Genomic DNA, 27247 nt, shown 5'->3' with positions numbered 1-27247 from the left:
TACTTTACTTCCTTCTATCCCTGAAGACAGCAAATAATGGACATTTTTAAAGACGTACTATTTGATCTGCTTAGAGAATTAATTAGGTAATGCATTTTTCATAGTAACATATCAAATTACAAGAAAATAATGATTATTTGGATTGTATACAAATCTAAAGAACAATTTGAGAAGTCTGTTTTTCACTACGTGCTGCATTTTGCCTTATTTTTGAAAGAAAAGATTTGTTTAAAAATGGCTTTCACATTACTTTATATTGCTTGTAGCATTGTCAAAATTAGGAAATGGCACATTAAAAACAAACTTGTGCATTTTCAATAAAAGTTTTGACTGCATTAACTCAGCATTAAACATTGTGCATTGGTTTGGTAATGTGCAGCTTCTCCACCTGAATAAGAAATAATGAATTCATGATTAGCAATTTAGAAAGATTTTCACGATTTTCCTTTTGCTGGAGCCTTTTAAGAACATCAGTGGTCTCTTTAGATAAGTATAAAATGTTTTGTCAATTACCATTTTCACCTGCATTCTGACATCAACAATATTGAGGTGAGATAAAAGCTGGATAAGTGAAAGAGTAGACCACCTATAGGTAAAAAGAAGACCCTTTCAACCAATTTTGGTTGAATAATAATTCAATATAATGCCATATTAATATAAGTTCTTGCCAATATTAGGCATTTGTCATGTACAACATCAAGGCATTGGTTTAATTAAAAACTTGTTCATATTGAAAGTTTTCAATTTCTCTAATTTAAATCATACATACAAATGGAAATGCTCAACTTTTATTACGAGAGGTCAAATACATAAATAGTATTTTCCAACTAAACAAAACATTACATAAGCAACCATCTCAATTGTTAGTTGAAACTCAACATTTCTATTTTAGAACTAGTGCATCATTCCACAATCTGTGGCTTGTTTCCTACATAGTTTATCATGCTTCTCTTTGCTACCTTGCCTGCTGTTCATCTTTTTCTTTTGTCTCATTTTCTGTTTTCCTTGTGAAAGCTATGTCAATAATGGCTCCTTTTTGTCCTTTACTCTATCAGCCTATTAATATGCAGGCAATAATTGTTTCCTTTCAGGCAATTGAATCATTCAGGCATTAATCCTTTCAATCTCTATTTCTCTGTTTTGCCTTGGCCTTCTATTAAATTTAATACATAATGTTCCTAACAATTCACTCAAGTACCCATCAGTCTTCTGCTCACTTTTTCAAAATTATGCCTAAAATTACGACTTTTATGGCATTCAGTGTTAAGCAAATTTTCACCTCCACTTTTCAGACTTTTAAATTGTGTCAACTTCAGCTCAAAAATACACAAAAAAACAAGGTTGAAAGAAATGGTGCATCATCCAGGCAATGAATATAGAACTAGTACTTAAAATCTAAATAAAACATATATACATTTAGATAAAAATTGAGCAGCTTTAAGAAACAAAATTAAAAGCCTGAGATGCAACTGAAGAAGGTGACAACAAAATGTTTTCAATTCAACTGTTTGCAACAAACAATGCATTACAGATATGGTGCCTATTGCATGGAACCATCATTTTGGCACTGTTATTGCTATACTTGGCACTGTATTGCTGAACTTATTGCTGTAATAAGTTCATGGATTCATTGTGTTCAAGATGCTGACTGATTGATGTCCACTGTAAAGTAAAAGTTGAGCTGCTAGATTCTAATGTGTACATAGGCCATATTCAATGTGAACCCTGTTGCACAAGTTTATATGAATTTGTAGCTGGCATTGTGGCAACTAAACCAGCATTATGCAATACAAAGATAGAATCTCAATCCTTCAATGGGAGTAAAACTGTCAAACGTGATTTTTATACTTTCTAAAATATTTCTCCATGTATTTTTCCTCAATACTGAAATACTATCATTTTATTAGGAATTCACTGCAGAAGCTGTATCTACCTTTAAAATCTTTTGAATAACTCATCATTATTGTTACTCTTATTTTCTATAGCAACTTCTTAAAAGGATAAATGTGATCATTAGGTTCCCTGTACTAAGCACAATATTGATCACCTCTTCAATGCCATTTTCTGACTTGGACAGATAATTGTTCTCAGAAAAGTAAAAGTACAAAAGTGTTACATTAACCAAAAATGTCTGTGGTTTATTTAAAGATTTGAAAACATTTCTGAAATTGATTAAAAATCTGTATTATGTATTGTTTATATTCAAATGACCTGATTTAAGGTAGGTTGAGGTGTGGAGAAGCTGAATCTTAACTTCTGGTCAAGTAGTGTTTGTGGGATAGTTGCAAAGTCAAATTAACATCAATTAAATGGTGCCTTATTTCTTTTTTTGTCTGTCCTTAAACTTTCAGAGCAACCAAAACATGCAAAATATTTGAACGGGAATTCCTTATTCAACAGAGTTGGAAACAATAAAGATAACCAGTGTTTAAAGATAACAAGTGAAACGTAACATTTTGGTTCAACTCACTGGTTTTATCTTAAACCTAAGTATATATCATATTAATCATCCTGACTTGGCTGTTGCTGCTGTTCCGATTTGGTATTTTCTTTGTAAAGTGTAAGGTCGAAGGTCAAAAGTTGACTGGACATGCATTCACCTTGCTGCAAAAGAAATCAGTATATTTCAGTGTTTCATTATTTAAATATTAAACCCATTCCCCAGATGCTGAAAATCCACAGCAACACAGATAAAATGCTGGAGAAACTCAACAGGTCAGGCAGCATCTATGAAAATGAATAAACAGTTGACGTTTCAGGCCTAGATCCTTCATCAGAACTGGAAAGGAAGGGTAAGGGAAAGATGCCAGACTAAAAAAGTGAGGAGAGGGGAAGGAAGACAAGCTTGAAGGTGATAGATGAAGCCAGGTGGTTGGAAAAGGTAAAGGGATGGAGAAGGAGGAAGCTGATAGGAGAGTGGACCATAGGAGAAAGATACGGTGGGGCACCAGGGGAGGTGACAAGCAGGTGAGGAAATGAGGTAAGAGGCCAGAATGGGGAATAGAAGATGGAAGGGGCAGAGGAAAATACTGTAAGGAGAAACCAATGTTCATTCCATCGTTGGAGGCTACCTAGACAGAATATGAGATGTTGCTCCTTCACATTGATAATGGCTTCCTCTTCTGCCACGATGAGGCTATACTCAGAATGGAGGAGCAACACCTCATACTCCTCCGAGGTAGCCTCCAACCTGAAGGCATGAACATCGATTTCTCTTTCAGGTAATTTATTGTTCCCCCTGCTCCTTCCCTCTTCTTCTATTCCTCACTCTAACCTCTTCTCCTCACCTTCCCCTGGTGCTCCTCCTTTTTCCCTTTCTCTCACGGTCCACTCTTCTATCAGACTCCTTCTTCTGCAGCCCTTTACTCTTCCAACCCACCTGTTTCACCAATCACCTTCTGGCTTATCCTCCTTCCTTTTCCCCACATTTTTATTCTGGCATCTTCTCCATTCCCTTATAGTCCTGATGAAGGGTCTCCGCCTAAAACAGTCATCTCCATAGATGCTACCTGACTTGCTTGAGTTCCTCCAGCATTTTGAGCATGTTACTAATTGAATCTGTTCAATTTATCTACTGTACAGAGTAGACTGCTTGAGAAAATGCTAATACTGTATAAACTTTTGGATATTACATTAGCAACTTGGTGAATTCTCAATATCTATCCACTATTTTCCATGAGTCATACTTTGCAACTTAAAAAAAATTGAAGCAGGTGAATAGTTACAATTTCCCTCCAAAAAATCATGCTACATGGAATCAAGCATTGTAAATAAAATCAAGATTGATTAACCTTTTTTCAATTGCAATTCTCATTACATGGAGAGATATTCTTCCAATTACTTCCATATAAAGTGAGATTTACATCTGAGCAATAGAATTGTAGGAGTTGGTAGAAATGAATTTCTGTTATACAATGCAAAGATCAGTCCCTTCTGGCCATGATCTCAATCAAAACAAATTAGCACCTTATTATTTTGCTCTATTCATTGCCTGTTCACACACCTGTCAAAATACCATCTCACCCAGCAGTGTGTTGTTGCAGGCGCCTACCACACATTGCGTAAAACAAAAAACATGCCTGACAAATCTGCTTTAAACCTCGCCCCCTTGCCTTAAATTTATGCCTCTACTATTTGACATTTCCAGCCTGGGGGTAAAAGACTAACCAATTTGTGCGTCACATAATTTTACATATTTCTATCAGAGAAATATGTAAAGTTAATCCAAGAAGATAATCCAAGTTTGTCCTGTTTGTTATAGCTCATACACACCAATCCAGGCCACATCCTTGTTGACCTCTTCTGCATTCTCTCCAACTCCTCCACAACCTTCTAGAAACAACTCTATAGTGTATTATGCTTGACTTAAGAGTTGTAAAGCCTGCAAATTTTTGTCCCTACCAGATTTTTCTTTTCAAGTTTTAATTTATCTGTTATCATACTAATTTTGCTGTAACTTAATTTTTTTTTTCAGCCTACCACCTGCCTTCAACTGTTTCTCCATCTTGTTTGAAAAAAATAAACATCAACCATCTTTAATTAATTTCCAATTTCCCTCTATCGATGAAAAGTTGGCTTTGATTTCCAACTGGACCTAATGCACTGTGAGTGATACAGAGGCACTGCTAGTAAAACAGTTGCTTCACAGCTTCAGCAATCTGGGGTTCAATCCTGACCTTGGGTCCTGTCTGTGGCATTTACACATTCTTTCAGTGACAGTGCAGGCTTTCTCTGGATCACTGTACAGTGCCTATAAAAAAATTCACCCTCTTGGAAGTTTTTATGTTTTATTATTTTACAACATTGAATCACAGTGGATTTAATTTTCCCGATCAACAGAAAAAGGCTCTTCAGATGTCATGGGGAAATCAGATCGCTACAAGGTGATCTAAACTAATTACAAATATAAAACACAATAATTGATTGCATAATTATTCAACTCCCCCCTAATATGACACACCAAAGCATCACTGGTGCAGCTAATCAATTTTAGAAGCCACAAAAATAATTAAATGGAAATCTGTGCAGTCAAGGTGTTTCAATCGACTGTAGTAAAAATACACCTGTATCTGGAAGGTCCTGCTGCTGGTGAGTCAGTATCTTAAAGATAGCAGAGTCAAGGGATATGGAGAGAAGGCAGGAACAGGGTACTGAATGTGGATGATCAGCCATGATCACATTGAATGATGGTGCTGGCTCGAAGTGCCAAATGGCCTACTCCTGCACCTATTGTCTATCCTGGCGAAAACTACACCATGGAGACAAAAGAACACTTTAAGTAACTCTGCAAAAGAGTTATTGAAAAGCACAAGGCAGGAGATGGATACAAGATAATTTCCAAGTCACTGAATATCTCGCAGTAGTTAAGTCAATCATCAAGACATGGAAAGAATACAGCGCAGCTGTAGATCTGCCTGCAGCACACCGTCCTCAAAAACAAAGTGACCGTGCAAGAAGGGGACTAGTGAGGGAGGCCACCAAGAGACCTATGACAAGTCTGGAAGAGTAACAAGTTTCAGTGGCTGAGATGGGAGACCCTGTACATATAACAACTGTTGTGCTGGTGCTTCACCAGTTATAGCTTTATGGGAGAGTGGCAAAGAGAAAGCCAATGTTGAGAAAAGCTCACATGAAATCTCAGCTAGAGTTTGCCAGAAGGCACGTGGGAGACTCTGGTCAGCTGGACGAAGGTCCTTTGGACTGATGAAACCAAAATTGAGCTTTTTGGCCAACAGACTGAACATTATGCACATCATCAAAAACACACCATCCCTACCACGATGCTTCACTGCAGCAGGCCCTGGAAGGCTTGTGAAAGTAGAGGGTAGAATTAATGCAGCAAAATACCACGATATCCTGGAGGAAAACCTGGTGCAGTCTGCATGAGAACTGTGACTTGGAAGAAGATTTGTTTTCCAGAAAGTCAATGACCCCAAGCATAAAGCCAAAGCTAAACAGGAATGGCTTAAAAACAACAAAGTCAATGTCCTGGAGTGGCCAAGTCAGAGTCCAGACTTCAATCCAATTGAAAATTTGTGGCTGGACTTGAAAAGGGCTGTTCACTCACAATCCCCATGCAATATGACAGAGCTTGAACAGTTTTGTAAAGAAAAATGGGGAAAAATTGCAGTCTTTAGATGTGCAAAGCTGATAAAGACCTATCCACACAGATTCAAGGCTGTAATTGCTGCTAAAGGTGTAGCTCCTAAATACTGACTTGAAGGGAGTGAATACTCAAGCAATCAATTTCGTGTTTTAAATTTGTAATCAAATTAGATCCCTTTGTAGAGATTTGTTTTCACTTTTGACATGAAAGAGTCTTTTTCTGTTGATCAAGGAAATTAAATGCACTGTGATTCAATATTGTAAGACAATAAAACATGAAAATTTCCGGGGGGGAGGGAGGTGAATACTTTTTATAGGCACTGTAAATTGCTCCTAGTGTATAAATGATTGGTAGAATTTCAGGTACTGTCATTAGAGCAGCTCCATACATACAAGTACTTCAACCCATTCAATCTGTGCCGATCTGTATTTTCTGCCTAGTCCGGGGGTCGGCAACCCGCGGCTCTTTCATCTCTGTGCTGCGGCTCCCTGTGGCTTTGGAAAATAAATGGTCAGTATTTAATTGAAATGTATTTTATGTTGGTTTGTTAGTTTTTGAAATGTAATTCTAAATTTGAAGATTATGGTGATCTTGTACAATCTAAATAAAACGTTGTGGCGACCCATTTCCTGGCACATCTGAACCGGCTCACAATTAGCCAGCGTTCAGGCTAAGGGAGATAGCCTACAGGGGTTTGTGAGTACGTGTCTTTTGGAGCATCCACGCCCATGGGGGGTGGGTTGAGGGAGGCTTAAAAGCAAGGCTGTTTAGTTCGAATAAAGTTATCTTTGACTGCAGTTTACTGACTGCGTCTAGCACACCGCTACAACGTGTTTTTATCGCTGGCTGTCCAGAGGGGAGGTGCTGAAACGCTTTGTCGCGTGTCTGGAAGAAGTGAAAACTTTCCTGGGCAGCAAAGGGCTCACCTTTCCTGAGCTGGAACAGCCAAAGTAGCTGGAAAATCTACACTTCATGGTAGACATGACAGCGCACCTGAACACGCTGAACACAGCTCTTCAGGGGAAAGGACGTACAGCCCTACACATGTTGGAGGATGTTTTGGCATTCGAGCGCAAGTTGCCAGTGCTTGCCAGAGATTTACAGAAAGGCACATTGTCTCACTTCCCCAATTTGAGAGAGTTCAAACAAGGTCACGACATGATAAATTCGGAGTATTTACATTCTGCAATCATCGCAATGCAAACATCGTTTGGGAAATGCTTCTGTGAGTTCAGAGAGGAAAAAAACACATTATCCTTCCCGGTCACTCCCCTAAGCATCGATCCATCCCTACTGAATACGACTGCATTGGCAGGTGTGAGTCAACCTGATCTTGAGATGGAACTGGTCGACATAGCCGACAAAGACATATGGGTGTCCAAGTGTAGACGCTTGACAGCAGACCTTGAAGATGTTGCCCATCAGAAGGCCGTTCTTGCTCAGAATCACAAATGGAGTGATATTGAAAACCTCCCCAAACCGGATAAACTTGTGTTCGAAACATGGAATGCTATCCCTGACATTTATGTAAACATTAAAAAGTATGCGCTTGGAGTCCTGTCGATCTTTGGATCCACATATGTATGTGAGCAGGTGTTCTCCAACATGAACTTTATTAAAAACAAACATCGCGCACGCCTCACAGATGACAGCTTGCGATCCTGTGTAAAGATGAAGGTGACGTCATACAGCCCTAATGTGCAGACGCTGTGCGCTGAGGTCCAGGAGCAGAAATCCCATTAACCAAGTATGATAAATATTTTAATTGCCTATTATTTTACTTATATTCATATTTTTTCATTGTTCAGAGAAATAGTCCTTTTATTTTTCAGGTTGACAGCTGGCTGACGTTATTTTTGGTTTGCTGCTGGCGGAAAATTTAAGTTTGGCGTTTTTCATAAATACAAGAAGGACTCAAATAGACATTGAGTATTTTACTTAAAAGTAACCTTCAACCCAACGTCTTTTTTTCGGAGTTCAAAATGTTTTTGTTGCATGCAGAAATGTAATTTCGTTTTCTCTGCAGTAGTTCATCGATTTCATAAATGCAACACATTATAGCTTGTTTATACATAGCATAAAGGCAAAAAAAAACATTGTATGCAGTGTTATTTCATTTTAAATGTCAAACGGGTTTTGTGGCTCCCAGTGTTTTCTTTTCTGTGGGAAACGGGTCCAAATGGCTCTTTCAGTGGTAAAGGTTGCTGACCCCGGCCTAGTCCCATCTTGGTGGACTACAGCTCTCTGATCCTATCCAAACTTCTCTTACAAATTACAACTGAACTTGCATTCACCACCTCTGCTGGCTGTTCATTTCACACTCCTACCACTCTGGTTCTCCTTAAATGTGGGAAAATAACTGGCTGAAGGTAAAATGAGTACAAAAATAAGTACCCTATTCTGTCATGGACTTGGAGAGCCAAAGAGTCCTTTACCATGCTATATCTCTCTAAGACTCCAAAATACTGAGGGTTAGATTTCCAACCTTAGAGGAAACAGTGGAGTTATTTTATAGCCCATTATAATCCAGCAGTATGTGTCAACAAGACTGCTAGGTGAATGCCAAAGAATCCTAACTTGTACATCAAGAAAATGTTGTCATCTTGGGGAAACGTTATAATCTGATATCTTTAATTATTGTTTTGGTAATGTTAGTAAATCCACCATTTATTCCGTGTCGTTATTGAACTTTGATGAATGGTTTCCTTGAATCACTACAACTCAACTACTGAAGATACTCTAATGCATTTGTGAATCATACAGCACAGAAACGGAGTCTCTACAAGCTTCATCCACTTACACTGATATTTTATTCTCATAAACAACTCACTCCCCATCCTCCACCCCAGACTCTACCACTCACCTACACGCAAAGGACAATTTACATTGATCACATCCTACCAACCCATGTATTTTTGGGATGTAGGAGGAAACTGGAGGATTCAAGCAAAACCCATGCAAGGATGGGGAGTAAGTGTAAACTCAAGAGATCGGGGTTGAACACAGGTCATTTCAACCATGAGGCAGCAATTTTACTTAAGAGTGCTACAATGCAGTTGGTCAGGGAGTTCTCAGATTTAGACTCTGACAATGAAGTTTACTTAAATTATCAGTCCATGTTTGGGACTTGCTGCATACAGGTACCAAATGCTTTATTTGCTGAGGAATTGTGAATGATATTGAATATTGCACAAACATGAACTTAATTCTGACCATAAGGGAAAGTCTGAAACAGTTGAAGATAGTTAAGCCTACATCACTGCCCTGAGGAATTCCTATAATGCCATGGAATTGTAATGAGTGACTTCCAAAAAGCAGAAGCATGAAAAGCATTCCCTTCTTGATGTTCTCTCATGTTGCTGATGATGTCAAGACAGTTATTCTCATCTCATCTGTCATTCAGCTCCTTGGTTTGTATTTGGATCAAGGATTCTACGACCTTTAAAGCTGAGTAGTCTTGGCAAAAACCAAATTTGGTAATGATCTGCAGATCTTATCTAGTTCTGTATACCAAGCATAGTGCTCTTAACCATTTCTTGATAATACATGGAATGGATGAAGACTAGCTTCTGTAATGGTATGAATCTTGGAAAGAATGAATCATCTACTTGGTGCTTTTGTTTGGATTTTGTTTTACATTCTGGGTCCTGCCATAATAAGGAATTTGTACAGTTCCTTTCCTCACTACTTGATGAGTAGATGTGGTAGAACTTAAATTTGTAATATAATTTGATGGAACTTGTGGAAACGTTAAGCATCTGCTTAGCAGTAGCAAGTCTTATATTACAGCTTCATCAGGTTGATACCTCATCTTAACTATATCTGATGCATGCTATTTGCCCTACAGCCTCCTCATAGAATATAGATCCTCTGGATTGGTTGTAATGATTGAGAAGGATAAAACGGGCCAAGAGCTTACAGATTGTTTATGTTCTCTGCTGTTGACAGTCCACAGTTGTTCAAGGAGACCCAGTATGAACCTCCTCTGACCTGAATCTACCCCATATAGCAAATTGATAATGTAAGGTCAATGCTGAAACATAAAACAGTAACTCAAAAACATGTTACTTAAATTTGCAAATTTCCTGATTGGAACTGTACCTCTGGATATACACCAATTAATGCATCAGCTTTTGAATAGAATTCTTCCTTTAGTGAAATCACAATCACTTGAAAGCTCTTCTTGGATTGTTCTCGGATGTAATTTGTAACCTGAGCATAGGAACATAAGATTTTTGAAAATGGCAGCTGAGACACTATAGCTCATAAATGGCTAGCTGATTCTGGAAATGGTACAGTTTTTTCCTATTTTCCACCCAACAATGATAATCATAATTCACTGCAATGAACAATGTTAAGAAAGATGCAGCATGTATGTACCAACCAAGTGTTATAGATTCATTATTAGGCAAAGTTATTCTTCACTAGTATTTCTCTCCATCCATCATATTCACTTTCCTTAAGGATTTATCTAATTCACAAAAACTCTGATCCAAACCTGAAAGCTCACTGAGGAGTATACAGTCAGCCCTCCTTATTCAATTCAACCAACCGTTAATCGCGAAAACCCGGAAGTGCTCTTCCAGCACTTGTAGTTCGAGCATGTACAGACTTTATTTCTTGTCATTATTCCCTAAACAATTCAGTATAACAACTATTTTATGCAGCATTTACATTGTATTAGGTGTTATAAGTAATCTAGAGATGATTTAATTTATACAGGAGGATGTGCGTGGGTTATCGTGGATCAGGATCGAAAAAAATCAGAAGTTCTCTTCCTAAGAAGGTCAGAACAGGTACATCCAGTATTATTTAGCTTCAGTTAGTCAAACGTTTGCATTTGTATATAGTATATATTTTACCTTTTTATGCATATAAAACACTTAAGAACGTATGTTTCAGCACCGGTCTCAGGAAGTTCCCGAGTTCGATCTAGTGATAGATCGCTCCCAAGTGGGCTCTCCACCGTGCTGGGTTGATGTGGAGTATCAAAAACCCAAAACCCAATAATTAAACCACTGCGTTGCTTAGTAATGATTGTAGCTTTCATTGGGGCACAGCCTTTCTCACTTTATCCTTTAAAATTGTTCCAATTGTTGACCAAATGCAGCCTAACGCTTTTCCAATGACAGATGGCGTTTCATCTCTTTCTGATCGCTTTATTATTTCCACTTTATTTTCAATCGTTATTGTGATTACTTTTGTGAACAGAAACACTGCGGATTCAGATCTCTGCCACTGGGTCCTAATGTTCACCGCACTGAGACTGGTTAAATAAGGTCTTGGGTTCCGCTGGGTCTAAGATCCACCGATTGAGACAGGTTGAATAAGGGACTTGAGCATCTGCGTATTTTGGTATCCACGAGGGGTCTCGGAACCAATCCCTCGTGGATAAGGAGGGCTGACTGTATCTGCTTCTGACTGTAATCTGTATTGTTACATAATCCTACTTTTACTTTTACTATCCATTTCAAAGAATTAAATATGGTACGTCATGTTAGAATGCTCTAGCAAGTCAATCATTTGATGCTAATTTACTCTATTGCATTAAACTCCTGTTGCCCAGTTATTCCTTATGAGAAACATGCATAAGTACTTGCTCTCAGCAACTGCTAGCTGACATTCAATATTTAAGTGTAAAACTAATGTATGTTACTCCTTCCTTTTGTAAACTTTAACTTTAGTAAAAGTATCTTTCATGGATTTGAAATGCATTTAAGTTTTTTTACCTTTGTAAGCTTTAGCACATTAGAAAGAGTTGGCGCTTCACTATCAAATGTGTACAATATTGCTTTGAGCATTCCACATGGCTGTGTTAAACAGCACAAAGAACAATAAAAGCCTTGCATATAATTCCTCAATATTCTGGAATAACATACAATCTTATGTAGTCTTAAATCTTAGTCTTAACATTTTAACACTGCTACAATAATAGTGAGAATTCTTAATTTTTTTGGTAAATGTTGGGAAATCCACTTCAAGCACATATATACAGAAAGGTGCTAGAAAAATGTCAGCAACATCATGAAGAATCCCACCCACCCTGTTCAGAGACTGTTTGTCATTCACGCCTGGATCACCAGACTTAAAAATAGTTACTTTCCCCAAGAAGTAAGGACTCACCCACTAACCCAACCCACAACTCCTCCCACCACAACTTTATCATTTATGTCAGAGTCAACTTATGTACAGACACTCCTGTACCTAGCATCATATTATGTAAATACAATCAATGTATATAAGCCAGCTTATGTATTTGTATTTATTGTGTTTTTTTAAAGTTCTTATTATTATTACTTGTGTTGCATCAGATCCAGAGTAATAATTATTTTGTTTCCCTTTACACTTGAATACTAGAAATGACATTAAACAATTTTGTACTTTTACAGCACATAACTTACTTTTCCAATGTTTGTGTTGTCCAAGGCAGCATCAACTTCATCAAGCACAAAAAAAGGAGCTGGCCGATAACTGAAATAGACAAAGATCTATTTAAATATACAGTATATACTTGTGCTTTTCTCTTTAGTGAACATAGGAACAGGAGTAGATTACTTAGCCAATCAACAAATTCAGTGAAATCACAGTGGGGCAGATCTCTGAACTTATAAACCTTTCCCTCACAAGTCTAAATAATTAATGAGATTTAGATTAAAATTCACCAATCATGGATCTAATTTTTAAGACACACTACCAAGTCTAGATACTCTAACAGTAGAAATTGGTCTCCATACACCCTATCTGATTCTCTTTGAACAGCTGAATCTTTTAAATTTCAGGAATAAACCTTTCATTTCGGTGAGTTAATCTTTAGAACCTAAATGTCATTCTAGTTATTCTATGTAATGTTTCCTTTGAAGTAGATTGCCAAAGTTTTTCAACAAAAAGGGGGTAATCAGAAAAAGCACATAGCCTTGAGTTGAGTGGTCATGTTCCATTTTTTTAGATATATTTAGTGCTGCTCTCAGCATACCCTCTGTAATATTCATTGAATCAGGATAAAATTTCTAGCTTTATAGCAACTATAATGTTACAAATGAATGCTTACAGAACGCATTGGATACATTCTACTGATAGTAAGATCTTCAACACCTTCACGGATATGGTTCTCACATGTGGCCTACATTAGGTGGTGAATTCTCCAACATGACCTAATTGGATCTGGATCAAAGGTTTTCTCAATTTGACATGATTCTAGTGCTACAAAATATTATGAAGGGTATTATTTGCTGGAAATTGAGATCTTGAGGCCATCAGGAATGTGTCATGATCATTTCTACCAACATGAACATAGATATAGGTAGATAGGTAGTTTAGTGAGGACAAGGTCAGGAGTATTTATCCCTCATATTGGACAATTCACCACCTGCTGAAGGCCCCATGTGGTAGCCTTTAGAACATGGACAATGGTGGTGTTACCAAAACTACTCTTGGTGATTGACACTGAAATACTCTATCAAAAATATATTCTTTGCACTTGGTACTTTGTACTACTTCCAAATGGTCAAGTAGTGAAGCACTGATTCAACAGTACTCTGAGATGAAGTTGCCTCAGATCAAGCAGCCGATTACATTCAAAGGCAACACACACAAAATGCTGGAGGAACTCCGAGGGAGGAGTTATAAAGTTTGATGGCCACAGGTAGGAATGACTTCCTATGACGCTCAGTGTTACATCTCGGTGGAATGAGTCTCTGGCTGAATGTACTCCTGTGCCTAACCAGTACATTATGGAGTGGATGGGAGTCATTGTCCAAGATGGCATGCAACTTGGACAGCATCCTCTTTTCAGACACCACCATCAGAGAGTCCAGTTCCACCCCCACAACATCACTGGCCTTCCGAATGAGTCTGTTGGTTCTGTTGGTGTCTGCTACCCTCAGCCTGCTGCCCCAGCACACAACAGCAAACATGATAGCACTGGCCACCACAGCCCCGTAGAACATCCTCAGCATCGTCTGGCAGATGTTAAAGCACCTCAGTCTCCTCAGGAAATAGAGACGGCTCTGACCCTTCTTGTAGACAGTGTTCTTTGACCAGTCCAGTTTATTGTCCATTCATATCCCCAGTTATCTGTAATCCTCCACTATGTCCACACTGACCCCTTAAATAGAAACAGGGGTTACTGGTGCCTTAGCCCTCCTCAGGTCCACCACCAGCTCCTTAGTCTTTTTCACATTAAGCTGCAGATGATTCTGCTCTCACCATGTGACAAAGTTTCCCACCGTAGCCCTGTACTCAGCCTCATCTCCCTTGCAGATGCATCCAACTATGGCAGAGTCATCAGAAAACTTCTGAAGATGGCAAGACTCTGTGTTGTAGCTGAAGTCCGAGGTGTAGATGGTGAAGAGAAAGGGGGACAGGACAGTCCCCTGTGGAGCCCCAGTACTGCTGACCACTCTGTCTGACACACAGTGTTGCAAGTGCATGTACTGCGGTTTGCCAGTCAGGTAATAAATAATCCATGTCACCAGGGAAGCATCCACCTGCATCACTGCATCAATAAACATTTATTTCCCTTTAAAAGTAAACTTTTCTGCTCAATACCCTTCACGGGGACTGGGTAAGTGGGCAGAAACTAGAATAGGAAAGTGGGGGAAGAGGAGTACAAGCTAGCAGGTGATAGATGCCACCAGATGAGGGGGGAGATATAAAGTGAGGTGCTAAGTGGAATCTGTAAATGGCTGAAGAAGAAATAATCTAATAGGAGGGGAAAGTAGACCAAGGAAGAAAAGGAAGGAGAAAGGGACCAGAGGGAAGTGATGCACAACTGAGGAGAAGGGGTAAAAGTATACCAGAAAAGGGAATGGAAGGAGAGATGAAGGGAGGGGGAGTATTATCAGAAGTTGGAGAAATCAATATTCATGCTATCAAATGGGAGGCTACCCAGACAGAATGAGGCGCTGTACCTATATCCTCAGTTTGGCCTCATCATAGCAGTTGAGGCCATGTACAGACATGTCAGAATGGGAACAAGAAGTCAAACAGAAATGGATAGCAGGCATGAAATCCTGCAGACAGGTGCTCGATACAGTGGTCCCCCAATTTCACTGATATAGAGGAGGCCACACTAGGAGCACCAGATACAATAGATGATCCTGACAGACTTGCCTTATGCTTATGACTGTGCGGCTAAGCATAGTAGAAATGCTATAACTTAAGTTTGCTGATGACACCACTGTTATAGGCTGAATCAAATATTAGACAAATCAATATCTAAGAGGGAGATTGAAAAATTTGGCTGATTGGCACAATAACAACCACCTCTTAGTCAATGTCAGCAAGTCCAAGGAGATGATTATAGACTTCCGGAGGAGGAGGAGACCAGAGACTCATCGGAGGATCAGAATCGGAGAGGGTTAGCAATTTTTAATTTCTCAACTCTGACAGCTAGAGGAGTTCTGCTCTTGCCAACCTACCTGGCTGTCTGACCTGTTCATGTATTTTAACCTTTGGGATCAACTTTAATACATTCAATTATTCACCATGTGCACAATTAAAGATAAATTTAGTTTTAAAAGGCTTTGTTTACCTTCTCCTAGTAACTGACTTCTTCCATTTATTTGAATGGTATTTTTGTGGCATATGCACCTGGCACTGGCTCAACAACAAAGAAAGCTGCATTTGGTCTCCAAGAGAAGTGTATTGGTGCAGCATTAGCAAAGGCCCAACCAGTAAGGAAATCAACACCTCTTGGAGACACAGAAGATGTTTCTAATGCCACAGCAATCTTGGATTTGTGGCTTTCTCTCCCATCATCAAAATCACTTATAAATATGATGAACAGATCCATTTTGGAATCCACTCATCCCATCCTGACAATTTGAGTATTTGCCCAATTATTCCCACACTATTTCCTGCAACTTATGCAATTTTCAAGTTAGATCAATAAACCACCATCAGTTCCACTCATTTCAGCTTCTACTAATTAATGGTTTCCTACAAAAGTTTTTATTAAGTAGCTTTTATGGAAGTCTACTTGAATAACAGACCCAACCTACTTTCTACAAGTCAATGCTAGCTCTTAGTTCAATTCAAAATTACTCTATATCCTTAGATGCAAGTCAGTGTAATTTCCCTATAACAAATGTTTGGAACACCAGTTTACAATTCTGTTTTCCCACTTAAGTGGCATACATAATTTAACAATTTAAAGAAAAAGTTTTTGAATCAAAGTATTATAAAAACAAATATGGCAGGTATTTATGCCCAATTCAGAATTAGTTTTTTGAGTCATTGTTAGTACACATTTCACTGTAAATGGAAAGAAAATATGTTAAATTATTTTATCTTTATTAACTATTTTAATGATCTAGCTCCTGAATAGAGTATTTTTCTTAGTAATTTTTTTCGTGTATTTGATATTATTTAAGGTATTTTCCATACAGCCATTTTGTCATTTTATTTTGACAAATATTATTTGCATAACTTCATTTACTGTGATATGCTATAATTTTCCCTGTTTGTCAAATTTATATTTATGAATTTTTCCACAAATGCTGTATTCAATTCTCCAGTCATACAGATTCAGTCAAAAAACAGGACCTTTGGTCTACCATGTCACTAGCCATTTACACTAATATTTTATTACTAATTCTAATACTGTTTTTATTTTTCCCACATTTTCAGCATCACAGCCCAAGTTCTTCTACTCATTTATAAAACATGCTGATGGCAATTTACAGTGGCCAATAAACCTTACTTTTATTTTCTATTTCATAATACTGCCCAAAATCTATGCCTCTTATGGATGATGGGATTCTATTCTCCATCTTCAAAACTACACCTACCCTTTTAACAACTTGCTATTTTCTCCAAACCTAATCTATTTAATTTTGTGTTCTGACTGGGAACGATGACCAGTTTGTGGCTATCACATTATGCCCATTATTGAATTTACAGTTGGAATTCCAGAGCCTCAGCATTGTTTACTTGGTTAAATGTTGAATTCACCACTGTGTAATAATTTGAGGTAAACTGTGTTCAAGTTAACAAAGAAAAATGGATATTAGGGGACATTGTTCCAGATTACAAATAAATTAAGAAATTTTCAGTTTACCTGTGAATAGCAAAAAGCAGTGCCAATGCTGCTACTGACTTTTCTCCTCCTGACAAGTTATCCATAGGCATGAATCGTTTCCCAGGAGCCACACAGTTGTAACCAATACCATCCAAGTAAGGTTCCTCAGAGTTCTCAGGACTGAGGAATGCCTAAGAAGGAACAGAATGTCTTTGAACTTTCTATAAATTAGGTAATTAAAATGGGGTTTTCCTCATTAGAATGGAGGGATAATGGACATGTAGGAGTGATCATAGACTTGTAAATTAGACAGGCAAATATCATGTTATTCATATGATGTGGAACTGTAACTAAGCCTACAGATTATGAATCTAACCATTTATTTAAAATTATTCCCATCTGGTAGTTGTTATTTGAAGTGAAACTGTAACCATAAGGACTACATTATTTCACAAATATGTTAAAAAAAACTAAGGTAGCTCATCAATCTTAATTTTTCTGATTGTATTTAAGTTTTAACATTTTCTATTTTATTTCTAACCCCTACCCCATACCCTTTTTACATTAAGTATCAGCAAAAATAATTAGCAAATTCAAATAAAAGATTCTTGTTTTTTGTCCTTGTCTGAGAAACTGCACTGATTAAGTGTGAACAATGTATCATATAGTTAGATGCAGCATATGAGTATTTCCTCAACTACCTCAAATGAAAAACTGGATATGGTTTCTGTTGAATAAGAGAGCTGTTCCTTATATATCACTGAAGATGGGACTGTATCGCACATTTTCAATTTTACTCATGATCTGACAAGGGGCATAATTTTAAGGTGACTGGAGATAAGTATGGAGGGGGATGTCAGAGTTAAGTTATTTACACAGAGAGTAGGGGCTATGTGGGATGTTAGTAGAGGCATATACATTAGGGGCTTTTAAGAAACACATAGATGGAAGATTATGTAGGAGGGAAGGGTTAGATTGATCTCAGAGTAGTGGTCGGCTCAATATCGTGGTCTAAGGGGCCTACACTGAGCTGTAGTATTCTATGTACTCATTTTTAACACAATTCATATTACTTAGAAAAAGTATATAAATTGTTTACATACTAGAATACTAATGTCAGTAGATTTAGACATCTATTCTCATGCGATGTTCATTAAAACCAATTCTAAACTGGGCTGATTAAACTTGCAAGCATTAAGAATGCAGGGCAAACTTTGTATTCAACTGCAGGAATTTAAAGGAGTCCTTTCTGACTGACTGGAGTTAATGATGAACATTTGATTGAATTGTCATTTTAAGATTGTTGGAGATTTAGATGTCATGATGAAGTGCTGATGACTATTTTAGGGTTTTTATTGAATTTACAATAGTTTATAAAGAAGGAGGCCATAGTCAACTACACAGGCTCTCTGAGATTACCCAGAAAACACAATAACCTGCCAAATAAGAACAAAGATTTAACAATCAGTTTTGTGGAAACATCTCTTTCATTTACATGACCAAACAGCAATGTTTGTGTATCTTAAGAAGTGTCAGAAGATCAGCCAGATGTTACTGCTGGAACTGCAGTCATTCAACTTAGCTGCAGCAGTCAACAGCTATTGGGAGGCATGTGCAAGTTTTAATTTAGATATTTTCTGAAGGAGAAAAGAGTTAATTTCCATCTCTTTGGGCTGGTATCAACCCAAATGCACTTGAAGATTCAGGAATGTGATTTCCAGGGTAAAGGGTATGACTTATTGTACCCATGTTATTGAACATTCCACAGCAGAACCCAGAGATGATTCAGGGCCTAAAGGAATATCAAATCCATTAAGTCCAAATCACCTGCAAATGTAAGTCAGAAATAAAGGACAGAATATAATTACCTCTACCCATCTATTTAGGCAAGACTGTCTCTCACTTTGGAGGATGAAGACAAGCTGGTGATTGGATGCAAAGCATTTGATGCCCCATATTCCTGCTGAGCTCATCATTAAATTCAGCAGCAAAGTACAACACTCAACAAAGTTATAATGGCTTTTGGAAGTGCAGAATTGCCAAAAGCTTGGGATGAGACTCAGGTTTTGCAGTTCATTCTATTTCACTTTGCCTCAGAGGATGGCTGTAGTAATAAGATTATGCTATTCCTAAAGCTAAATCCATTGTTAGTAACCTCCATGGTTACTAGTTGTAGGAAAAGCATCATCTAGACTAGGGGTTCCCAACCTGGAGTCCAAGGACCCCTTGCTTAATGGTATTAGTCCAGGGCATAAAAAAAAGTTGGGAACCGTTGATGCAGACTATTGCTGGTTTTAGGTCTGGAATTGGGACAAGTCACAATTATTCCCTAAAGCAAATCTGCTGTGCCTTCTCATTATAGTCCCTGTATTAAAGAAGAAAAGCCTACTCAGGGGACAAGTGGTTAATGGTAGCCACTCACCAGTATATTCCTCAGATACAGCTGTCATAAGAACTTGGTATAAGAACAAAATGACAGTAATAATGAAACCCATCTGTCATGTGACTGAACATACAAACAACATAACCAGGTGAGCCATTTAGACTGGACCATGTAGTACAGCCCTGCGGAGGTATCTCTGCTAATCACACACAATGTTCCAGCCAGCAAATGAGAAAAGGGAAGAGAAAGCAATACCCTACATTCCTTTCCAGCAATACTGATTATGTGAAACTTCCAATAACCAAAAGCCTAAAGGTAATTTCTTTCCTTCAGGGAATGAGATAAGAGTGAGTGCTCATTATCTGCAAGATCAGGGCAACATTTAGAAATGGGTATGATGCATTTTCCCTGTGCAATTGGGAACAATAACCATTTCTAATAAGGAAGTTTAATCACTTCCTCTTGAAAATGAACAGAATGTCTGTCTCTGCATCTCCCAAGAATATTCTGGTGGACACCTTTAAGCAGAAACTTAACTAGTACAGCTACCTACCCTCTTGTTGCAAGGTCAGAGACCGAGAATATTGTCCAAAGTGGTAATTAATTTATAAGCTTTCCCATTTCATAATAAGCATGTCAAAAGAACAATGGAGTAATTCTAAAAATACCCCGAGTATTATGTTTAGTGACTCCCAAACTCTTCTTGAATGTAAAGTATGCACAGTAGCATAGTAGTTAGCATAGTGCTTTACAGTATCAGTGACTCAGGTTCAATTCCCACCAATGTCTTCAAAGTTTGTACATTCTCACTGTGACTGTGTGGGTCTCTTCCAGGTGCTCCAGTTTCCTCCCACAGTCAAAGATGTACCTGCGGGTAGGTTAATTGGTCATTGCTAAATTTGGGGTTGGTGGGCAGCATGGATTGAAGGGCTGGAAGAGGTTACTCCGCACTTGTATCTCAATTAATAAAAAGAAATACAGCTTTCATTCCCAAAGGCATGCATTCTATGCATTCAGTTTGTTTAAAATTCAAATTTGTTATCAAAGTCACCATATACAACCCTGAGATTCATTTTCTTACAGGCATTCACAGTAGATACAAAGAAATGAAAAAAGAGAAAATAATAATACACAAGCAATAAATATTGAGAACGAGACAAAGAGTCCTTGAATGTGAGTCCATAGGTTGTAAGGAGTTCAGTGTTGGAGTAAGTGAAATTATCCCCTTTGTTCAACAGCCTCATGGTTGGTGGGTAATAACTGCTCCTGAATGTGGTGGTGTGGATCCTGAGACTTCTTCCTGATGGCAGCAGTGAGAAAAAAGAGCATGCACTGGATGGTGGGCTTCTTCAATGATGGATGTTGCTTTCCTGCGACAACGCTCCCCGAATAAATGCTCAATTATAGCCTGAGCTGTATGAACTATTTTTTTGTAGTGTTTTCTGTTCAAAGGCATTGGTGCTTCCATACCAGACCTTGATGTAACTATTTGATGTACTTTTCACCACACAACTATAGAAGTCTGTCAAAGTTTTAGATGACATTTTGAATCCTCGCAAACATCTAAGAAAGCAGGGGTGCTGCCATGCTTTCTCTGTAATGACACTTATGTGCTGGGCCCAGGGCATGGTCTTCCTAATGATAACACTGAATGATAAGGTCATTGATTAGCTTGAACGGATGATAGTACTGAATGTTGAGTTGTAGTCAATGAAAAACATCTTGATAGATGCATATGTTCCAGGGTTGAGTGAAGAGCCAATGAAATGGCATCTGCTGTGGACCTGTTGTGACATTAGGCAAATATGACTGTATTCAAGTCACTTCTCAGGCAGGAGTTGATATGTTTCATCACCAACCGCTCCAAGCACTTCACCACAATGGATGTAAGTGCTACTGGACTACAGTCATTGAGGCAGGTTAACACATTCTTGTAGTGCTCTCTACAAAATGAAGTGTGAACATCCTGACAATTATTGAATTATTATTATAGGTGAATATAAGGCACATTATCCATAATCTCATTCACTTTTGCTACTACAACCTTCTCTCACATGCCCATCAACACTTCTTTAGTTCTTTTGCCATTAACCTACACAAAGGATCAATGTACAAGAATCAACTTAGGTACCATCACATTTTTGGTATTTATGAAGAAGCCAATTCAGCAGGGAGAACATACAAGCACTCACATAAGTAGCACCCAAGATTATCCCTAAGACCCTAGAGCCAAAGCATCAGCGCATACTGCTGCAACTCAAAAAAGTTTTTTGATTGCACTTACACCAGTCACCTCTATGAAAAAGGACAAGGGAATCAAACGCACAGATAAAACTGTATCTGGCTCTTGATTACACTTCCTTCTTACTTGGAAATACATGGTATTTTCTCTATTTCAGCAACGGTTCATAATGTGGAAATCTCCCTACCAAATAGTATTATGGGGATGCAGTGACAAGGACTGATATGGCTCTCAAAACCTACCATTTTCAAGTACAATAAGACATGGCCATTAAACAATGGTCAAAACAGCACCACTTATCTAGTGTGTCTAAAGATGTTTTAAAAAATTACTGAGCTTTCCATTTCTTTCTTCTTGTTAATTATTTCACTGCACACTTACTGCAATTGGTAAATTCAAGACCAAAATAAATAATCTTATGAAACCACATTCATATATCCGATTGTGACAAAACATCAATTTATCTTTGAAAATCAAAAAGAATTGCAAATGCTGGAAAACTGAAATAAAAGCAGAAAATGCTGGAAATAGCAAGTCAGGCTGTATCTGTGGGAAGACAAACAAGTAATATTTCAAGTCAAAGATCCCCTGTCTGAAATGGGAAAATAACAAAAGGAGCTTGTTAAGCTGCAAAGAGGATGGTATTATTTCTCATAAGGTAAAGCAAAGGTGATGATGGAGATGAGCTCTAAACAAGGTTTACTGGGAGTATTTACAGAGTTGTGGAATGAAAAGGGATAAATGGTTTAACTAAAAACTAACAAGCTGAGTCAATGCCATAGATGAGCAAATGTTACAAACAGAAATCAAATTTAATGGGCCTAATGTCCCACCTCTGTGAATTGATAAGAGATGTTCCACAAAGTGATCAACTAATGAAGTGAACAGGTAAATTTAGTTTGTACCAATTGCCAGCCTTTCCTGTTTCAGCATGATGAACTGATAAATAAGCCCTCCAGTCTGCTACTACTGCCAACTTAAGCCACCTTTCCTAAAAGGAAGTACATAAGCTAAGCTTTTGAAATAGTGTAGTGTGGAAGATACTAGCAGTATGGTGGAAGTTCCAGGTGTCAGGGGTCATGAAGTGTGTGAAGTTACCAATACTAGCAGAAATGTCTTGGGAAACTGAAAGGTTTGAAGGTAGACAAGTCACCTGAACCATATGGTGTATATCCCAGGGTTCTGAAAGGTGGCTGAAGAGATTGTGGAGGCATTAGTAATGATCTTTCAAGAATCACTAGATCCTGGAATGGTTCTGGTAGACTGGAAAATTGCAAATGTCACTCCACTCTTCAAGGGAGAAAGGCATAAGAAAGGAAATTATAGGCCAATTAGTCTGACCTCAGTGGTTGGGAATATGTTGGAATCAATTGTCAAGAATATGGTTTCAGGGTACTGGGAGGCACAGCATAAAACAGACCATAGTCAGCATGGTTTGCTCAAGGGAAAATCTTGCTTGGCAAATTTATTGGAATTCTTTGAAGAAATAACAAGTATGATAGACTAAAGAGAATTGGTTCACATTGTGTACTTGGACTTTCAGAAGGCCTTTGACAAGGTGCCACACAAGGCTGCTTAACAAGCTACGAGCCCATTGTATTACAGGGAAGATTCTAGCATGGATAAAGCAGTGGCTGATTGGCAGGAGACAAACAGTGGGAATAAAGGGAGCCTTTTCCAGTTGGCTGCCTTTTAACTAGTAGTGTTCCACAGGGGTCTGTTTTGGGACTGATTCTTTTTATGTCATATGTCAATGATTTGGATGATGGAGATGAGGAGGAATTTCTTTAGCCAGGGTGTAGTGAATCTGTGGAATTCGATGACAAAGGCAGCTGCGGAGGCCAAGAATTTATATAAGGCAGAAGTTGATAGATTCTTGACTGGTCAGGGCATGAAGGGATAGGGGGGAAAGCAGGAGATTGGGATTGAGAGGAAAAATGGATCAGTTATGATGAAATGGCAGAGTAGACTCAATGAGTCAAATGGCCAAATTCCGTTCCTATATCTTATGGTCTTAAGATGTGGATTTTTCAAAGCGGAAAAATTGGCAATGTGTATAGATTTTGATATGCAACTATGGAACTTTTAGTAGTGTGTGAATTAGTTTATTAAGTTTGTAATCCTGAGTGCCACAGATGTTTTAAGGCAAGTGATATATAAAGCTGCATGTGATGCTGAAATTTGATTATTTAGAGACAAAAACCTTGAATGTGTGCGGCTGTTAAATTTCACATGGAATTTCATCTATGTCCTCATGGATTCACTATTAACATATACAGAGTGAACGTTCCTTCATTGTTGCTTAACTAGAATTTCATCTAAGCTCAGAAAACATCCTCCACTAGTTTCAGGAGACAGGGCATTCCCTAGGTACAGATAATGTTTCGGTCAGTTCTAACTCTGTTGAACTGATGCAGTAACATCTGAGCTCATCAATATGCACTTGGGGTAATGAGTATGAATTCTGTGAGTATCCTGAATCAGGTCACAAATACAGGGATAAAACCCATACTGCAATCCCACCACTCCTTTTTCAGGATTATTCAATCTTAATGTTTAATTACCCCAAACAACAAAGATTTTGCTTCCTGAATACAAGTGAATCTTATGGATTTTAGGCTGCTGATTATAAGAATCACTATGAAATATCCCTATCAACATTTTTAAAATTTGTCTATATTTGTTATTTCAATTCATAATTCAAGTCAATTAAAATATTCCCCACAATGTAAGCTGAAATGTTTTCTGTCTCGCCCAGGCATGCCTAGTTAAGCAGAACGGATGCTGCATGGCAGGACAGGTTTTAGAGAGGCTATAAAAGCATCACACACACACACTATTCTATGTATAGATGCACACATATATCATATTGTGTATACTCATTGTAATAAAGTAATTGTATTTTCAGGAATATTTATGATAGCAAAATGCATCACCAATGTGGCAACAGCCACAATATTTTGTTATATTTGTGGCAAATACACACTTAAACTCCTCTAATTAAGAGAGCTGAAGAACTCTACTTTGGATATAAAATCAGCAACCTAGACAAAGCCTGGGCTCCTCACATTTGTTGTGCAACATATACTATAAATCTTAGAGCTTGGCTTAGAGGAAGTCAATGTTCACTGTCCCAATGATATGGTGAGAGTAGAAGAATCATAGAAACATAGAAAATAGGTGCAGGAGTAGGCCATTCGGACCTTCGAGTCTGCACCGCCACTCAGTATGATCATGGCTGGTCGTCCAACTCAGAACCCTGCACCTGCTTTCTCTCCATACCCCCTGATCCCTTTAGCCACAAGGGCCATATCTAACTTCCTCTTAAATATAGCCAATGAACCGGCCTCAACTGTTTCCTGTGGCAGAGAATTCCACAGATTCACCACTCTGTGTGAAGAAGTTTTTCCTCATCTCGGTCCTAAAAGGCTTCCCCTTTATCCTTAAACTGTGACCCCTCGTTCTGGACTTACACAACATCGGGAACAATCTTCCTGCATCTCGCCTGTCCAATCACTTTAGAATTTTATACGTTTCAATAAGATCCCCCCTCAATCTTTTAAATTCCAGCGAGTATAAGCCTAATCGATCCAGTCTTTCTTCATATGAAAGTCCTGCCATCCCAGGAATCAATCTGGTGAACCTTCTTTGTACTCCCTCTATGGCAAGAATGCCTTTCCTCAGATTAGGTGATTAGGGGACCAAAACTGCACACAATACTCCAGGTGTGGTCTCACCAAGGCCTGTGACATGTGACAGACTGCTACTTCTGTCTGACTAGCCTGTCTGGTTTCTCTGCTGAAAACAAGAAAGCAATTAAATACCCCATTCTCCCTTCAGCCATGAGACCTGTGCAGCATAATGATAGCTTTTCAGTACCGAAGCCACTGGAGTAGTGGAGTCTAGAGGAGGCAGGCGAAGATACCATGATGCACGAACCAGAAATAGACACTAATACTGATACAGTTTTTGAACCTTTTATGTAGAGTAAGCCCCATCTGATAACTCAATCTGAGTTAAATGACCTGGTCAGAGACCTGGGTTTGTCAAAGGCAAAAGCAGAATTACTGGGTTCAAGACTGGAAGGACTGATACTGCTGTCACAAATCAAATAGGTCATCAATAACAGACAATTCAAAGAACTTTTCATGGGACTGTAGAAAATCGCATGGAAGGCATTCAAGGATGTTGTTGAAAACAGCAGAGCACCAAACTATGTGCAGCTGGCTAACAACATGCTTCAAGCATACAAAGCAATGAAATGCAACATTATCACTAAAGATTAATTTTCCATATCCCAGTTACACTTCTTCCCTACAAATTTTGGTATGGTGAAAGGTTTCACTAGAACAGTGCGGTCATGGAGAAAAGGTATCATAAGACTGTAAGATAACACTCTTCATATGACAAACCGTTCAATCCTGGAATCATTTTTGTAAACCTCCTTCAAACCCTCTCCAGTTTCAGAATCTCCTTTTTAAAACAAGGGGCCCAAAACTGCTTACAATATTCCATGTGAGGCCTCATCATTGCTTCATAAGGTCTTAACATTACATCCTTGCTTTTATATTCTAGTCCTCTTAAAATGAATGCTAACATCACATTCACCATCCTCACCACAAACTAAACCAAATTAACCTTTAGGGAATCCTGCATAAGGACTCCTGAGTCCAATTGTATCTGTTTTTTGTATTTTCTCTCCATTTAGAAAATAATCTACCTTTTCATTTCTTCTACCAAGGTGCACGACCATACACTTACCAAGACAGTATTCCTCCTGCCTATTCGTTGTCCATTCTCTTAATCTGTCTAAAGCAACAGGACAACTAAAATCCATTAACACTGACTGATTATTGTTGGACACTTAAGTGCCAAACCTCAGAAACTGAGTACAAACAAAATATTTTAGCCTAGTTGAACTATTGCGAAGTGTCAGCACCATTATGCAATTAAACATACTACATCAATAAAAGTTAATTTCTTGTTTCTCCAAATTCCTACATAACTTCAGTCTGAAATTATATTTGTGTTCAGCTTCAAGAGGTCCATCTTAACCAGAAAAATTTCTGAGGAAGCAACCTTTTTAAAAAATGTTGCTGTCTGGTGTTATTAACGTAGCAATAACTTGAATTTCTTTCAATGATATCAAATGGCTGAAACTATGTATGTAGAATGTTGCACATAACAAAGCAACTGATTAAGTTGTTCACCTAGCAAAGCAGTGCAGAGAAATTAATGTGAAAAGTACAGAATTTATTCCTATTTCAAATGAGAATTATCAGTAAATTAAGCAAAAATATACCAACCCCTTAAGTGTCACTTCCTTGGGAGTAATGAAAATAGATTTTTTTAAAAAATGATCGGGCCAAACAGATCTTATCATTTCACATTAGTTGACCTTTGGTATGTTTACTCTTGACAGCATGATTTCAAGTGGACTAGAATATAAAAGCAAGGATGTAATGTTGAGGCTTTATAAAGCACTGGTGAGGCTTC

General features: G+C 38.2%; 1 protein-coding gene across 1 annotated transcript in view; it reads right to left on the bottom strand.

Moving 5' to 3' along the window:
- Positions 1-853: 853 nt before the first annotated feature.
- The window catches only part of LOC132397678 (structural maintenance of chromosomes protein 1B-like), a 106999-nt gene continuing 80605 nt past the window's right edge, over positions 854-27247 (bottom strand). The window contains exons 22-25 of the mRNA XM_059976446.1: positions 17166-17317; positions 12508-12577; positions 10208-10318; positions 854-2604 (exon numbers count right to left, since the gene is read on the bottom strand). Coding sequence (XP_059832429.1) covers positions 2503-2604; positions 10208-10318; positions 12508-12577; positions 17166-17317 — 435 coding nt within the window. The 3' untranslated portion in view covers positions 854-2502. The remainder of the gene's footprint in view (positions 2605-10207; positions 10319-12507; positions 12578-17165; positions 17318-27247) is intronic.

This window comes from Hypanus sabinus, chromosome 8 (assembly GCF_030144855.1).
Source record: "Hypanus sabinus isolate sHypSab1 chromosome 8, sHypSab1.hap1, whole genome shotgun sequence".
In the NCBI taxonomy this organism is placed as follows: domain Eukaryota; kingdom Metazoa; phylum Chordata; class Chondrichthyes; order Myliobatiformes; family Dasyatidae; genus Hypanus; species Hypanus sabinus.
The sequence above is the reverse complement of the archived record's forward strand: the minus strand, read 5'-3'. Positions and strand labels throughout refer to the sequence as shown.